The 16,048-nt window shown below is 55.4% G+C and overlaps 1 protein-coding gene across 7 annotated transcripts in view; it reads right to left on the bottom strand.

The window, feature by feature from the left end:
- The window catches only part of MYO7A (myosin VIIA), a 115,227-nt gene that overhangs the window by 77,693 nt on the left and 21,486 nt on the right, over nt 1–16,048 (bottom strand). For all 7 annotated transcript variants that reach the window (XM_057552813.1, XM_057552811.1, XM_057552812.1 and 4 more), the window contains 10 exons: nt 9,654–9,838; nt 9,043–9,164; nt 8,811–8,953; nt 8,422–8,535; nt 7,087–7,240; nt 6,297–6,373; nt 5,642–5,761; nt 4,738–4,880; nt 3,527–3,737; nt 2,870–3,005 (listed from right to left, as the gene is read on the bottom strand). In XM_057552813.1, the coding sequence (XP_057408796.1) occupies nt 2,870–3,005; nt 3,527–3,737; nt 4,738–4,880; nt 5,642–5,761; nt 6,297–6,373; nt 7,087–7,240; nt 8,422–8,535; nt 8,811–8,953; nt 9,043–9,164; nt 9,654–9,838 (1,405 nt within the window). The remainder of the gene's footprint in view (nt 1–2,869; nt 3,006–3,526; nt 3,738–4,737; nt 4,881–5,641; nt 5,762–6,296; nt 6,374–7,086; nt 7,241–8,421; nt 8,536–8,810; nt 8,954–9,042; nt 9,165–9,653; nt 9,839–16,048) is intronic.

The following is a 16,048-nucleotide window of genomic DNA, read 5'->3' as shown; positions in this document are numbered from 1 at the left end:
AAGCTTGCCTGAATTTCTCGTCTGGCTTCTTACCAATTTCTATTGATTAAAGAGTCCAAGGACCCAAGTTCAGTAACAAAGGTGTCAAAAGCCCTTGTTAAGTGTGTGCCCTGGGAGAGAATACAAGTTCCTCTGGTAACAGGTAATAGTAAAGGAATGCATTTAAGAGACCTTGTGTTTGGATAGTGCCTTCACAGCTGGAATGCTCACAACTCCCCCTGTATATGCAGGACAGGTGGAGATTATCTTCCCCACCCCCACAAGGGAAGAAATTGATGTTCAGAGAAGCTAAGCAAATTGTCTAACAGCACATAGCAAGCCACGGGCAGAGTTAAGACCTGAGCACAGGAGACCTGGCACCAGCCCAGGGAGGCTCCCCTGCACCACACAGACTCCAAAGAAGGCTACCATTACCAGGGACTGAGGACTTAGGAACTGGTTAATGGGGGGACTTGCTAGCGTGGAGATGAAGATGAGGAGCCCAAGGGCTGGGGATGCCTGAGGAGGAGGAACCCTGCAGAGAAGCAGCACCCTTTCCCCCAGGACTCAGGCTGCCCTGGCTGGCAGATGGCACAGAGACCCAGTGCGGAGCTGCCCACCTGGCATCTGGGGAGGGGTGAGCTGCAGGTGGCACTCAGTACTGGAAGGGGGGCTCTGAAGTTGGGATGGAATTGTAGGGTCCTAATTAAAGCTCTATGACAGACTCACTATGGGACCCTAGGGAGGTCCCCTTCTGGGCCTCAGCTTCCTTGTCTGTTGAATGAGCATGATGCACCCATAAGCTCTAGATTCTTTTTGGATCACCTAGCACCACACATGTCATAAATAAAATTTACTGAATTGAAACAGTGCTCTGTAAACAGAAAATGCTGACACAATTGTTTAAAGTAGCTCAAAACTGATTAGTGACCTTAGGCAAGTCATTTCCCTCTCGGGGCCTCAGTTTCCAAATCCATAAAAGTAGATGAGCCTTATGTTCCCTCCAGGTCTAATAATATTCTATAATTTTATAACTGAGTAGAGTTTGCTCAATTTTCATTTTCGTCTCCTCAGCCACATCATGAAGCCTAGTACGTAATAGATGCTCAGTGAACGTTGGTTGGACTGAACTGAAAAAAAAACCCTCTCTTACTCCAAACAACAGATCCATTTGTTTGCCCAACACTCCTTCAAACTTAACATTGGCTTTCTTCTTTCTAACAGGTGGGGCGGATCTCACACCCGATAATTTAATGAGGGCTGAGCAGCCTTCTGATTCCATAATTGCTGCATGGCTTGCTCTCTGCCTTCTGGACCAACTCAACAAGGAAGTATGAAAGCAGTGGCTCTTTGCTTGTTCGTTTGGAATTTCACTGGCTTTGGCTGTGGGTGGGACCCTTTGGGACTGAAGGCGGGAGGGCAGACACATCCCACAGCTGAAGCCCATTCAAGGCCAGCTCTTGGCACCAGGGTGTGAGGAGTGCAGTTGGCAAGGGCAGTCTGCCCGCTTTTGACAGACCCTGTAAGAATTCCAAGTGGGGAAAACTTGACTGTTTTCTGACCTTCTTCCTCACTTCTAGCTTTAAAATGAGCCCAATTGTATCTCCCAGGAGAAAAGAAGATACATCTCCTTCAAAGACCAAACTTGGTCTTGTTGCTCAAAGAGTTTTGGTGAGTAACTGGGCTAGTTCTAGGCCTGGCTTTGCAGCCAATAGGCTGTGTGATCTAAAAAAACGTTAACTGCCCCTTCTGAGACTCAGTTTATGTGCAAAAGAGCATTGAGCCCACCCGAAGAATTGAAAGCAGGGACTCAAAAAGATACGTATATACCCATGTTCATGGCAGCACTATCCACAACAGCCAAAAGGTGGAAACAACCCAAATGTCCACCAATAGATGAATGGATAAATAAAATGTGGTGTATACACACACACACACACACACACACACACACACACACACACACACACACACAAAATGGAATATTATTCAGTCATAAAAAAGAAAGAAAATTCTGACACATGCTGCAACATGGATGAACCTTGAGGGCATTATGCTAAGTGAAATAAGCCAGACACAAAAGGTCAGATAGGGCTTCCCTGGTGGCGCAGTGGTTGAGAATCTGCCTGCCAATGCAGGGGACACGGGTTCGAGCCCTGGTCTGGGAAGATCCCACATGCCGCGGAGCAACTAGGCCCGTAAGCCACAATTACTGAGCCTGCGCATCTGGAGCCTGTGCTCCGCAACAAGAGAGGCCGCGATGGTGAGAGGCCCGCGCACCGTGATGAAGAGTGGCCCCCGCTTGCCACAACTAGAGAAAGCCCTTGCACAGAAATGAAGACCTAACACAGCCATAAATTAATAAATAAATTTTAAAAATTAAAAAAAAAAAAAGAAGAATAGCAGATACTATTAAAAAAAAAAAAAGCTTAGGGCTTAAAAAAAAAAAAAAAGGTCAGATATTGTATGTTTCCACTTATATGAGGTACTTAGAATAGTCAGATACATAGAGACAGAAAGCAGAATAGAGGTTATCAGGGACTAGCGGGTGGGGGGAGGATGGAGAGTTATTGTTTAGCGGGTACAGAGCTTCTATTTGGGGTGATGAATAGGCTCTGGAGAGTGGTGATGTTTGTACAATATTGTGAATATACTTAATGCCACTGAACTGTAGACTTAAAAATTGTTAAAATGGTAAATTTTATACTACATATATTTTACCACAATTTTTTTAAAATCCCTAAAAAAAAGCACTGAGCCCAGTGCTTCCTAACATCCCTTCCCTCTTTGTATTCCAGGGCCCTGGTCTCTGTCCTGGGCTGGAGAAGGGGAAGGAAGGGAGGGGACACAAGCAAAGAGAGACAGCCAGCCCCAGAGGGCCCACCTGTACCTTGACTCTCATAGTAAACAACGCCTGCAAAGTGGATGATCCCAAACTGGGTCTCGTGGTTGTTCTTGGGGGGAACGTAGTTCGAGTTGAGCTTGTGCTGGGAGTTCAGTTTATGCAACATGGTGGTGTCTGTGCCCTGTGGGAACAAAGGAGCAGCTGTCAAGCCCACCCTCTCCTCCCTGTCGTCCCACTCTCCACCAGGCCCTACTGCCTTTCCTGCCCCCTGTCTTTTCACTCCCTCTTCTGTCTTTCCCAACAGCTTCCCTCCCTTTACTTATGCCCCACACAGGAGCTCTCTGGGCCTCCATTTCCCCATCTGTTAAGTGGGTGAATTGGAATTACACAACCTTGAAAGTACATTCCAGCTTAGAAAATCTATTTCCCATGATTAAAATCATGAGAGCAGCCCCTCCCCCACTCTAAGACATATTCCGCATCTGGAGCACCTATTCTGCACCAGCTGCATGCTTAGATCTTCATAGTTTGGTCCAGGACCCACTGGACCGTAGGTAATTCCCAAATGTCAGATGAGAGCACTTGAACCAGCCCCAAAGCTGCTCTGAGAGGCGCGTGTCATTAGTCCCATTCCACAGATAAGGAAAGCGGAGGCTCAGAGTGTGGAGGGGACGTGTCTGCCCCGCTCCGCTGCAGGCCCACCTTGGGGAACTTGCTCTCCTCATCGATGAGGGAAATGATGTTCATGGGCTTGTTAGCGATCATGTCCAGGGCGTCCTGGTTGTCTGTGAACTCGATGTGCAGCCAGTCGATGCTCTCCAGGTCATACTCCTCCTGTTCCAGCTTGAACACGTGCCGCACGAAGAACTGCTGCAGGTGCTCATTGGCGAAGTTGATGCACAGCTGCTCGAAGCTGCAGGGAGGGGTTCAGGGCACAGGTGGCAGCGGGAGGCAGGGGGATGTTCAGGCCCTGCCTTGCCGCTCAGGGGCCGGCCCCAGCTTGGTGTGCAGTGTGCCCCTGGGACTTCCAATCTCTGAGGTGAACCAGCCTTGCAAGTCCAACCCCCTCCATTACCGAAGAGGACACGGAGGCCCAGAGAGGGCACAGCACTTGCCCAGGGTCACTCAGTGAGTCGGAAGGAGAGTTAAGGCTGGAGCCCTCTTCCCTGCATGACCAGGCCCTGGGAGAGGGCTGGTGGATGGGCACCACACCCCTGGCAGAGCACCTGGGAGAGGAAGAGCCAAGGCACTGGGGAGGGGCCTCAAAGAGAGACCCAAAGCGTCAGCAGACGTGGGAAGGGGGCTCGCGAGATTTGGCAAGAAGGGCCTTGACAGTGACATCTCTGAGCCACCAACTCAGTGCTCTCCCAGGTGACAGACACTTCATGTGTTCAGTGTGGGTGTTTTGGTGGTGTGGAGGGCTTTGAGACATCTGAACATTACAGGAATTGAAGTGACTTGCCTGGGGTCACACAGCTAAAAAGTGGGGCAGGGCTGGCTGCCTCCAGCTCCAGTGTCCACCTGGGCCTGCTCCATCCATCTGCCCCTCACACAGCCCCCAAGTGGGACACCAGCGATGGCCAACACCCCATCTCAAGCTGGGCTCAGGCCCGGCCTCACCTGCTTTGAGGAACCTTGGAGCTTGGACGCTGGACTGATGGGCAGCGGGGACTAGAGTGTCTGTGATGGTGTGAGAGCCTTCACTCCACCACCCCAGCTGGCCTCAGCTGACCCAGGGACTGGAGGGGACAGGGAAGAAGGGGAAAGGGCCCCACAGGGTGTCTGGAGTCAAATTTTCCAACAGCCTGGCAGAGTGTGCTTGGAGCCAACGAAATGTAGTTTAAAGGGAGAGATTTGACACTTAAGCCCATGTTGTAGAAGAAAATTCCCACAGGACACAGCCCATGTGGTACCTGTTCACAGCAAAGTTCTCGAACCCAAAGATGTCCAGGAGGCCAATGGACCGCCGAGAGTTCGTCACTTCCTGGGAGGGAGGCTTGTAAATTGCTGCGTTGATCTTGTCCACAATCCACACAAAGAGCCGCCCGTAGATCCCCTGAGGGGAGAGGCAGCCGCATAAGCCGCGGGGTGCAGCCACAGCCTCCCAGGAGGACAGGCCAGGCTCCTGGGCCTCCGTGGCCCCACTCCAGCCCCTTCCTGCTGCACGAAACCCCCAAGCTTTTATTCCAGCTTCTCCCTCTCCCTGGAGCACCCTCTCCTGCCAGAACAATTCCTGCCTGTTTTTCAAAGCTCTGTGGAGATATCAGCTCCACCAAGAAACTTCTCCTAACCTCATGCAGTTTGGGCTCCCATCTCTCCAACCACCTCTGTCTCCCCTTCAGCTCTGATTATCACGAGGGTCCCAGAGCCCAGCACAGGGCCTGACACAGCGGAGGGGCTCAATGGATGACAAAATGGCAGGACTGGGGGGCCTCTCCACCCGACCCAGCCCCTCTTCGGCGGTCTTCGTTGGAGAGATCAGAGAGGGTATCCCCTGGGCTGGGAATAGCACAGCAGACTGAGTGACCAAAGATTATGATTCAGCATGAAGCAGGCCAGGTGTGGAGGGCCTCAGGGCACCAGAGCTGTTGGGGCCCCTGAAGAGCACAGCTCCCAGCCCCTTGTGGGAAAGACGAATGAGGCACCGGGGAAGGCAGACTCTTGCCCAGGCCCCAGAGAGAGCCAGTGGCTGGAGCCGGACCCAAGGGCAGACCGGGGTCAAGGCCCAGACGTCCTTCCAGCTCTGTGGACTCCTCGGCTCCTGTCCATCAACAACCCCACCTCCCGTGGGGCGGGGAGAGCCGGCAGCCACTCCACCTTGACGAAGGCGTCTCTCACGTCCAGCGCCTGCTCCCTGCTGAGCGGGGTGGACACCGTCTCCCCGCGGGTGATGAGGGTGCGGCTGGTCAGGCAGTTCATCAGGTCTGGGGGGTTCACCTAGGGGGGCAACATCCAGGCACCCCTCAGCCACCCGCCAGCCTGCCCCTCCCTCCATCACACCTAGAGCCCCTCCCACTTTCCACCAGGCCTGACTCAGACTCTGCCCTCCACGGCCATATCCTCCCCAGTCATCAAACCCACCCAAGGGCCGCTGAGAAGGAACTGCTCTCTCCTCAACAGCCCCCTCCCATCCCCCCAGCATGTCCCCTGTCCCTCCGGCACTGGCTTTGACTCTGGCTTTATTTATACCAGTTTTCCAACTCGAGGCAGAGCCTAGTAAATCTTTACTACAAGACTGATTGACCCTCTCAGGGCGCCCCCCATGCTCCACACCCTCCCCAGGGGCAGCTGCGCTAGGTCTCCACTCCTCCCCTGGGACCCGTGCCCAACACAGATCCTGCACACAACCGGTTCTCGACGTCGAACTTCTAGAACTCTCCAAGCAGAGGGCCCCAGCTCCCTGAGCCTGAAGTCAAAACTGCTCCTCTGGGAGAAAGAGAAGCAGCCGAGGGGACAGAAAGCTCTCACTGACCTCGAGCAGAGACGCGGCTGTGGCCAGGGACGGGGAGAAGAGGACCTCGCAGGCATCCAGGTTTTCAAACGTACGGTCTGTCAGCAGCACCAGGGCACAGCGTCAGGCAAGAGGGGGTGGGCGTGGGGGGAAAGGGACAGTCTAGGAGGACGAGGCGGCTCTGCCCACTCTCAGGGGGACTACCCTGCCCACAGAGGGCATCAGCACCATGACTAAATGCTTTTCTGGGTTAATATCAGTTTGACAAATGTTGTCACCATGAGCCACGGGCACCAGGAGGGTAGGGAGCATGCATGCCCAGCATCTGGCTCCATGCCTGACATCCAAGTAGCAGACACTGGCAGTCATGGCCCCCTCTCCCATGACCCCCACTCCAGACCCCCAGAGCAATCAGGGGCTCCTGAGACAGGCTTGGTGAACTTGTCTGGCTCTGTGCCTGATACCATCTGCCCTTCGCCGAAAGTGCCGTGCTCTCTCAGGCCTCAGGACCTTTGCACAGGCTCTTCCTTCTGCCTTGTGCATGCTTTCTCCATGTCTCTTAGTCTTTCAAGACTCACTAGACTGTGAGCTCCTTAGAGCTGGGATCATTCATTCACACTGAGCAAATGTTCCCAGAGCTCTTACTCTGTCCTGGGACCATGCTGGACACCAGGGCAAGAGCAGAGTGGACTTGGTGCCTGTCTCAGAGGACCACCTCCCAGCCTGGCACATTGCTGGAGTGTCAGATGAGTGAACGTGTTCCCTTTTCTAGCCTGCCTTCTTTTCTGAAGATGGCTGTTCAGTCACTCACCTTCATACTGCAGGTTGCCCAGGTGCAGGATGGCGGCCAGGAGCTTTGAGATCTCCCAGTTCTCCGTGTCAGTGAACATGAGCACCTTCATGGCCGAGCGGATGTTGGCATACTCCTGGCTGTCCTCGCGGCCCTCACAGGTTATGCAGTTACCCTGGTGGGAGGGGGTGGGAGAGTGGGGTGCAGAAGGGTGTCAGGGAGGCCACAGGTACCCACAGAGAGGCAGTGCCTGGGCTGAAGGGCCCTCTCTGCCTGGCCAGGCCAGCCTGGGTTTCTGACCACTGACTTCACCTATGGCTCCTCCAGAAAGTCTAGAAAGCTCCTGGCTGGCCTTCTCAAGAATACATTTCCCACATCTGGGGAGCGGGGATGCCCCTTCTTCCCATGAGTGAGAGGAGCCAGGTCGCTGATGCCAGGCCTGCGCCCGTCACCCTGCCTGGCAGCCACAGCACCAAGGCCTTACCTTACCCCTCTCCCCCCATGGACATCCACCCTCAGGAACTTGGTGCAGCCTGGGGTAGAAGGTGGAGGTGGTAACTACAGACAGGCAGGGCATCACCTGGGGTCTGCCCCATTGGGTGTGCCTATGAGACCCGTGTTTGCATGTGTGTGTGTGTATGTGTGTGTATCCAAGTGTACCAGCCAGCTAACGGAAGTGTCCAGAAAGGCCTGCCACACCTACAATACACACACACACACCCCCCTTGGTTGTCCCACATCCCTCAGGTGCCATAGCCCACACCTGTGTCCACGTGGCTGGCCCACCTCAGGTCCAGACGACCAGGCATGGGCTCCCCCCAGGGCTAGGGAAGCTGGTGCCCCCCAATCCAGCCTGCTGCGTGCATGGCCCACCACTGGCGCTGTGAGGCAGCAATGGCCTCAGGCCCACTTTTCCTTTATGGCCAGACAGCAACAAGAGGCTGGCACCAGGGCCCTGCAACCAGCAAGCCCCTGAGGCTGAAGCCACAGCAGGCTGTACCCCACAATCCCGGGGGCCCTGGCAGAGGTCCCAGTCTCCACGTCCTCAAAGAATAACGTATCACCTCACACGTGTGCAGACAGGGCCGGGTGTGTGTACACGTGGGCATGTGTGTGTCTATGCGTCCCTGGGTCTGGGACGTCTACACATTTAGGAACGTGTGTGTCTGTGGTGATAATTCATCTAGATGTGTGTACAAGCAGGTGTGTGCCCACGTGGGGGACAGGCCTTATGGTGGGCTGGGGCCAGTCAGAGGATGGAAGAAAGCCCACAAAGAAGTTCCTACCCACCAGGCCTGGAGCTGGGGAGGGGCTGGGACGGTGTCCCCCTCCCCGGGTGCCCCACCTGGGCCTCACCATGGCCAAGTAATTATAGTCCGTGGCCTGGCCCAGGCCCAGCTTCCTCTTCTGCTCCTCACTCATGCCCTCCAGCATGCAGTAGAACACGTGGTAATTCCTTTCATCGGGGGCCTAAAAATGGGAGCACAAGGTGTTGGGGGATGGGAGGGCAGGAGGAGGCCATCAGGAACCAGACAGTCAAGCAGACTGTAAACAGTTTACTATGTTAACAAGTGCCTTTCATGAAAAAGTCCCCGTGGGTGGGTTTCCTGCTGGGATTTCAGGCACTGAGGCAAGCAAGCAGCAACACGGGGACAAGCAAGGCTATGCAGATGGTGTGCACCCCACACCCCCCTGAGGCTGGGGCTCCTGCACAGGCGCAGCTCTGCCCAGGGGCTCAGGCCCACCTGGCGACAGACACGTGACTTCTCCAGCAGGTACTGCTCGATCCTGGCGCCCTCGATGGCGCCCCGCTTGTTGAAGTGGATGTCAATGTACTTCCCGAAGCGGCTTGAGTTGTCGTTGCGAATGGTCTTGGCATTCCCAAATGCTGCAGGGTGGGCAGACGTTCATGGGTCACGGTCAGTGTCAATCGCCCCCCCCCAGCCCCCCAGCCCTGCCCTGAGAGCCCGGCCTTACCTTCCAGGATGGGGGTGGCTTCCAGCACCTGCTGCTCGATCCACGAGTGCTGCCCACTGATGGCCGCCAGGAACTGCAGGATCAGCTTTGTGCTCTCCGTCTTCCCTGCCCCAGACTCCCCACTGCAGAGGAGACCCAGGCAGAGGCAAGACCTGTTACTGCCCTAAACTGCGGCCCCCCCTCCAACCAGCTCCCTATCTGTAAAATGGGCTGACGCTAAGGACCTTCCAGGCCTAGGGAAGGCGAAAGGAGCTCAGTGCCCTGCCACAGCTAAAGGTTACTTTCTTTCCCCTTCATTCAGACACACACACTCTTCCATCCATACTGCCACACAGCATGGCGTGAACTAGATGCTCGATCAATGCTTTGTCGTTTTACCCTCTGCCCAAGAGAGAACAGGAGCCTGAGGTTGCAACTGACCGTAATTTAACAGGAGCCAGCAGTAAACAAGGTTGGCCTCAAAAGTTAACATGAGCTTTGGTAGCATTAATAGAGGTATAAGGCCTGGGAAAGGGGAGGTGATTCTCTATATTATGAGGCATTAGCGGGAGCACAGAGCAGGAGTTCTAGGGGCCAAGCCTGGAGCTCCATGCTGGTCCTGGGCCGCCCACCTGATGATGCAGCACTGGTCACGGCTGTTGCGCTTCATGTTGAAGTAGCAGTTGTCAGCAATGGCAAAGATATGTGGGGGCATCTCCCCAATCTTCCTGTTGGTGTACTGGCGGATGTGTTCTGGCGAGTAGATAGAGAGCAGCTGGTAGGGGTTCACAGCCACCAGGATGGAGCCCGTGTAGGTCTGTGGGCAACAAGGAACAGGGAGCTCACCCCTTCCCGTGTGGGAGGCTCTGACTCTACAAAGCTCTCAGGCTCTGCCCTGCTCCGTCCCTCTGGAAGGGACAGCACTGGCTTTGGAGTCACATGGATCTGGGGTCAGAATCCTACCTCCCTATGAGCTGGGGGTGGGGCCTTCAGATTAGCATTGAGTCAGGCTCACAGTAGGTGCTCAGAGACATTTGATGAAAGGAGGGAGGAAGTGGGGAGGGAGGGAAGGCGGGTCTCAAAGCCTCAATTTCCTTATCTTTATCCGTAAGATGGGCATAATATAACTGTTTATGAAGATTAAAGAAGATGGTGGACTTTAAAATTTATAGCACACTGTAGGTAATCCTCAAATGCTGGCTCCCACCTTTGCCTCCAAACCCTGCATCCCAAACTTTCAGAGTAAAATTCACAAACGGGACCTTTCCAGAGTGGAGGAGTTGGGTTGGTGAGGGGGGAGTGGAACGAAGCCATAAAGAGCTAAAGGGGCTGGGTGGGCCCCAGTCTCTGCAGCACTGGCCCTGTGCTCTGGGGGACAGAGCACCTCCAGCCATCCTGGGCAGTGGGGACACACGGGCCAGACACACCTCAGAGAGCCTTCTGGGGGTTTTCTCTCCTCGGGCTCCTCTGTTAGGGCACCTATGTGCAAAATTTCCTGCTGTGGGCCCGGGCCCTGCCACACAGGGGACAACAAGGCCTGGCCCTCCTGCTGCCAGGACACAGGGAGGCCCTCAGGGGTTACTTCTCCTTCCCTCCCCACCTCTCCCCACTCCAGCTCAAAAAGGTCAGGCCCAGCTTATAATTGGTGATGGATCTATTGACATCTGGGCCCGGAGGGGTTGAAGGAAGATGTGACTGTGCAGGGGAGGCGACAGCCCTGCCCATCCCCTCCCACCCAGGGCCCAGTGCATCATACCAGAGCCCCAGTCACGCCCCAGCAGCCTCAGCCCAAGGTGGCCGTGCAGGGAAGGCGCTGCTGCCAGCACCGCATGCCAGGGCAAGTGCCCACCCCGGGGGCAGGTGTGGCCATGCAAAGCTGCCCAGGGCTGAGCGCCCCAGACCCAGGCTTCTCTCCTGCCAGACATTGCCCTTTTGGGCCCCAGTGGACTCTCCTCTCCCCCTGGCTCTTCCTACCAGCTAGACTCTGGTAACCAGGTAAGAGAGACAGCCACAAGGAACATCCCTTTGGCAGATCACTTCGCTTCTCTAAGCCTCAGTTTGCTCATCTGTAAAAGGGAGATGGTTAACACCCACCTCCCAGGGCTGTCATAGAGACCAAAGGGCACAACCTCTGGCAGGTGTCTGGTACAGAGTCGGCTGTCCACAAGTGCTCCCTTCCTTTCTTCTGAATACTTCCTTAACAAAGCGATGCTCAACGACCTGGCCCGTGATCAGCATGTGGCCTCGGGCCAGCTAGGCTCCGCACTGTCATTCAAGAACCCTTCCCTGAGGCACATGCGGGGGCTGACAGCCACACGCTGGGTGGCAGGGAGGGAGAGCCTGGGGCCCTGGCAGCTCGCACCAGGCACAGGGATTCCTTGAGATTGGGGGGGAGGGGGGGGAGGGGGCAGTGGAGGGCCTGTCAGTGGGGATCAAGCACAGAGGCATAAAAGGACAGGACATTTGGGAGGATTGCTGGGAAAAGGTCATCCTGGCAGCTGGGGAGAATGAATAGCAGCTACAGACGCAGGAGGCAGAGACACAATTTCAGACCCAATGAACCGATCGACGGGGGGAGTCAGAGCCAGACCGAGGTGGCCCTGAGGACAGACCAAGCACAGGGCAAAGGGACCGCTCAGATGCCACAAGAAGCCTTCCAGGGGCTGGGCCTGGACCCTCTTCTCCCCCTCACAGCTCCCAATGCCCTCTCTACTCTGCCCACAGCCCAGAGGGCCCTCCTGAGCACTAGACCCCTCAGCGCCCTCCCCCACTTGATGTCCATCAGCCTGTCCAGAGGGGAGCTCACTCTCCCCTCCAACCCTGCTCCTCCTCTGCCTCCCGGCTCGGCCAACAGCACCACCGCCATCCTTCACGCCGAACTTCATGGCCGACCTTCACCGCCGACCTTCACCGCGGACCTTCACCGGGGCGGGACGCCAGGAGGCCTCCCTCTCCTTCATAACGATGCACTTCTCTCCGTGGGCACGGCCACCTCCCCGGCCAGGCGCCTCCCCTCTGGGCTCCCAGCTTCCACACTGCCCCCTACAATCTGTCCTCCACTGGGAACCAGGGTCAGCTCTTTGAAAATCTGACTGTGTCATCCCCCTCCTGAAAACCCTCAGGAGATTCCCCATGGCCTCAGGACAAAGTCAATATCCTTTCCCTGCCCACAAGACCTCGGAGCCCTGGCCCTGTTAGCCGCATCCCACAGCCAGAGGCTCCCTCCATATTAAATCTTCTGTTAAAAGCACCACGCTCCATCCCCTGCCCCCTCACCCAGCTACTGCCTGCTCATCCTTCAGGTCCAAATGGAGATGAGCGCTCCCCCCACAGGAAGCCAGGCACCCTCCTGTGTGACCCATCACAGCCTCCATGGTCCCCTTCACTTGGCCCCCGACTCCTCCATAATTCTGGTTCAAGGCCTCTGCCCCCCAGCCTCACTCCTCTCTCTACCTGGGGCCCAAACTGTGCACGGTGCGTAGGACACGCTCAGCAAATGTTTGGCAAGTGAACGAATGAGTCACTAAATTAATGGATGGAGAAGAAATTCACTGCTGTCCACAGGAAACAGCAAGAAAAGGAGCTGAGGGGACAGGCCTGTCAGCAACACTGCGGCAGGCCTGCCTACGCTGACAGGAAGGATGGCCCGGGGCTGGGGCTAGTGGAAAAAGCACACAAGTGTGGGGAGGAATGCTATCATTTGTGTAGAAAAAAATTTTAATTATATATATATATATATATATATAATTTAATATCATATATATCATGTATATATAGTCTTTCTCTTAGAGGATAGATAAGAAGTTAGTAGCAGTGGTTATCTCTGTGGCAGAAGGAATATTTTCCAATCTGTAGCACATATACCCATTTCAAACTAAATAATAAAAACGAAGCCTTTTCCTTCAGCGAGAGGACCCGGCCCAGCAGAAGGACAAGGACACACCACCTGCCAGGAAGATCCCTGTTGGGCGCAGGACTTTGCAGCTTCCAGGCCATCTCTCCCCTGTACTGTCAGAAGGCCACTGTGAGGTGTAGTCATGACGTCCCTTCTCAGATGGGAGAACTGAGCCTCCAAGAAGGGGCGGGACTTGCCAAGGTCACACAGCAGATAAGCAGGGAGTGGGATGAAGGAGGGACCCTGGCACCAGAACCCCAGCTCTCGCCTCCACACCTGGGCTCCCCCAAATCCCAGGAATTCACCTGTGAGACTGTGGAGCTGGCAGTGGGGGAGGTAAAAGAAGTGAGGGGCTTGGCCACTGCTGACAATGAGACTCAGGCCTGTCCTGCCTTTCTCTGGGCCTCAGCACCCATCCGTCCCCTGAAGTTCTAGGCACTGCTCCCTGAGGCCCTCTGGCTTTGTCTCTCCAAGGGTTCATGGTCAGCAGAGAGTTAATGTCCAACTACCCAGCACAGGCCTCTTCTCAAGTCTCCATAATAAAGCCTGCCCTGTGGGCCCATGGGCTGGAGTAGGGAAGAGATAAGGATTATTCCCAAGCCAAGGACATAGTACACAGGTCCCTAGGGGCCCCCAAGTCCACAGGTGGAGATCAAGGAGCCTCCCTTGGGCCAGAGACACACCCCAGGAGATATGGTAGGAATCCACCTCCTCCAGGAAGCCTCCGGGCCTGCTAGCCCTGGGGCCTCTCCCTTAGCAGGCCATGGAGACCAAGACATACATCTTAGACACATACACCTTCCCAGTGTCACAGAGGCACCCACCCCATTGTGCCAAAGGGACGGCTGAGACCAGAAATGGGTAGGGACTCCCTAAAGGCAACCTGTCAAGACCTGGATCCAGGCCCCCCAGCTCCCAGACCAGGGCTCCAGCCCGTGTTCAGCATCAGCCCTGCCACCTGTTGCCCGCAAGACCCAGGGACGACCCCTGGCCTCTGGGACCACCCAGTGAGAGGTTGCTAGGTGTCCTCTGAGGGCTCTGCCCCATGTAGGGTGTCTCGGGCTGACTTACGGCCCTGGGGTGCTGTCCCTCACGCTCCTGGGGGCAGGCCAGCTGGAGCAGGCAAGCCCTGGGCAGACAGTCAGGGACAGAGCGTCCTCCGGGCCCAAGGCTGTGAGTGGCCGTGGTAATCTGAGGAAATCCTGGGTACATGGGGGTGTGCCCAGGGTAACCCAAGCCATGAAGTGACCAGGGGTTGCCATGGTTAGGGACAGGTATGGTTTCTGGGTGGGACAATGGCCTGGCTGCTTCTTCAAAGCCCTGCTCTAATCCCACTTCATCCATCCAGTCACAGAATCATAGAGTCAGCAAGTCAAGGAAACCTTCTTGAGCCCTACAATTCTGGAGCACAGCTCCCCAGACCAACAGACACCCAGCATCTTAGGCCCACAGACTATCCAAGCTGGGCACCTTCCAGGTGCCATGACTTGATTTCCAGCCATGAGTCTCTGAAGGAGAAAGACAGCTCAGACACCTCGTGTGGGCTCCACCCCCATGCCCTCCCCATCCTCACACGCGCCTCCTCTCCCTCACCCAAAAATCAGTCAGAAAGGCTACTAGTGAAACTTCTAATGAGGCAAATGGTGCAGATCTCAGGGTTCTCTGGAGAATCCACAAACCTCTAGAATTCTTTTCTTTGATCCCACAGTCAACCTAGGTAAGGCCTAATGTTCAAGCTGATTTCTCTGCTGGCTGCCAGCTAATCAGTCTACCCTCAAAACTTCACAAACAAGATTCACTGATCTCGGACTGTCTGAAGTTTTTTCCTCCCCTCTCCCTTTTGAATCCTGTTTTTGCCTTTGTTCTTTGATTCAGTCTACCAACCGACTCCTTCACTTACAAAGAACCAGTTTGCCGGCAAAATCACTAAACTATGCGCAAAATAAGCAACTACATGCCTCTGAATCATTCTTAGACATTGTCCGCGGAGTCCCTGGTGGAAACAACTCCCACCTCACTCAGCTCCACCCCCCTGTGAAACTCACCCCCAAAAGGAGATTGTGTCAGGACATCAGCTCTGCAGTGGCCTCCCTGGGCAGGCAGGTAGGCAGGCTCCCACTCACCTCCAGACCCAAGTGTCAGACTCCACCCAGGCCTGGGTGGATGGCCATGGAGAGCCCCCGGACCCTCCTGTGTCCACCTGCTGTCCAGAGAGAGGAGGGGGGAGGGAACCGCCAAGAACTGGGGTGCAGACACCAGAGGCTCCCATGGGATATCTCTGGCCTGGGCTCAAGTCCTAGCTGCCCCCCCCCATTGTCTAGGTGACACTGCTCACATCTGGAGGTGCCATTGTGCCCTGCCCCCTGGATGAGGAAAGGAGTGAGAGGGGCTTTGTCGGTACTAAGGGGCTTCCTGAGAAAGCTGCTTGCTGTGCCTATGCAATCAACATACATCAAGGGCCCAAGCACAGCCTCTTCTTGGGAGCTTAAAGCTGCAGAAGGACCCAGAGTGGGGAGGCTGGCAGAGGGCCTCCCGAGTAGCTGAGGCACCACAATTCCAGGACTTCTGAGGGCCCAAGAGTTCCTTGTTGTGCTTCCTCAGGCTCCCTCAGACTCTCCCAGCTCTGTCTCCCTGGCTCCCCTTCACAGTCCTGACGAATCACTTACTCCGCAAGGCCCTGCCTCAGGCCTTCTGTTCATGCAGTGCCCCTTCCTGAACGCCACCTCCACCAGCAGTCAGGAAGTGACCTGGGAGTGACACCTCACTCCTACAGACCCTGCGGAACCAGCTCCGCACCTCTCTCAGGCACTTATCACCCCACACCTCCCCTGAGCATGCCCAGCCTGGGGACCTGGCTCAGGGGGCTCCCTCCTGCTCTCTCCTTGTTGTACACCCACAGCTTCCTTCACCCCTGAGCTGCTTGGGCACACAGCTCTGGGCCTGGCTAAGCCTTAGAGAGCCTCAGTTTCCCTGTCTGTAAAATGGGACTAGGTCAGCAGTTCTCAGAGTGTGGTCCAAAGACGCCTGAGGGTCCCAGAGACCCTTTCAGGAAGTCCATAAGGTCTTGTCTTTTCCACCTCTATATCTGTGAGGCCAGATTTTCTTCATACACTTCAGCCAAAACAATATTAC

This window comes from Balaenoptera acutorostrata, chromosome 9 (genome assembly GCF_949987535.1).
Source record: "Balaenoptera acutorostrata chromosome 9, mBalAcu1.1, whole genome shotgun sequence".
Classification (NCBI taxonomy): domain Eukaryota; kingdom Metazoa; phylum Chordata; class Mammalia; order Artiodactyla; family Balaenopteridae; genus Balaenoptera; species Balaenoptera acutorostrata.
The sequence above is the reverse complement of the archived record's forward strand: the minus strand, read 5'-3'. Positions and strand labels throughout refer to the sequence as shown.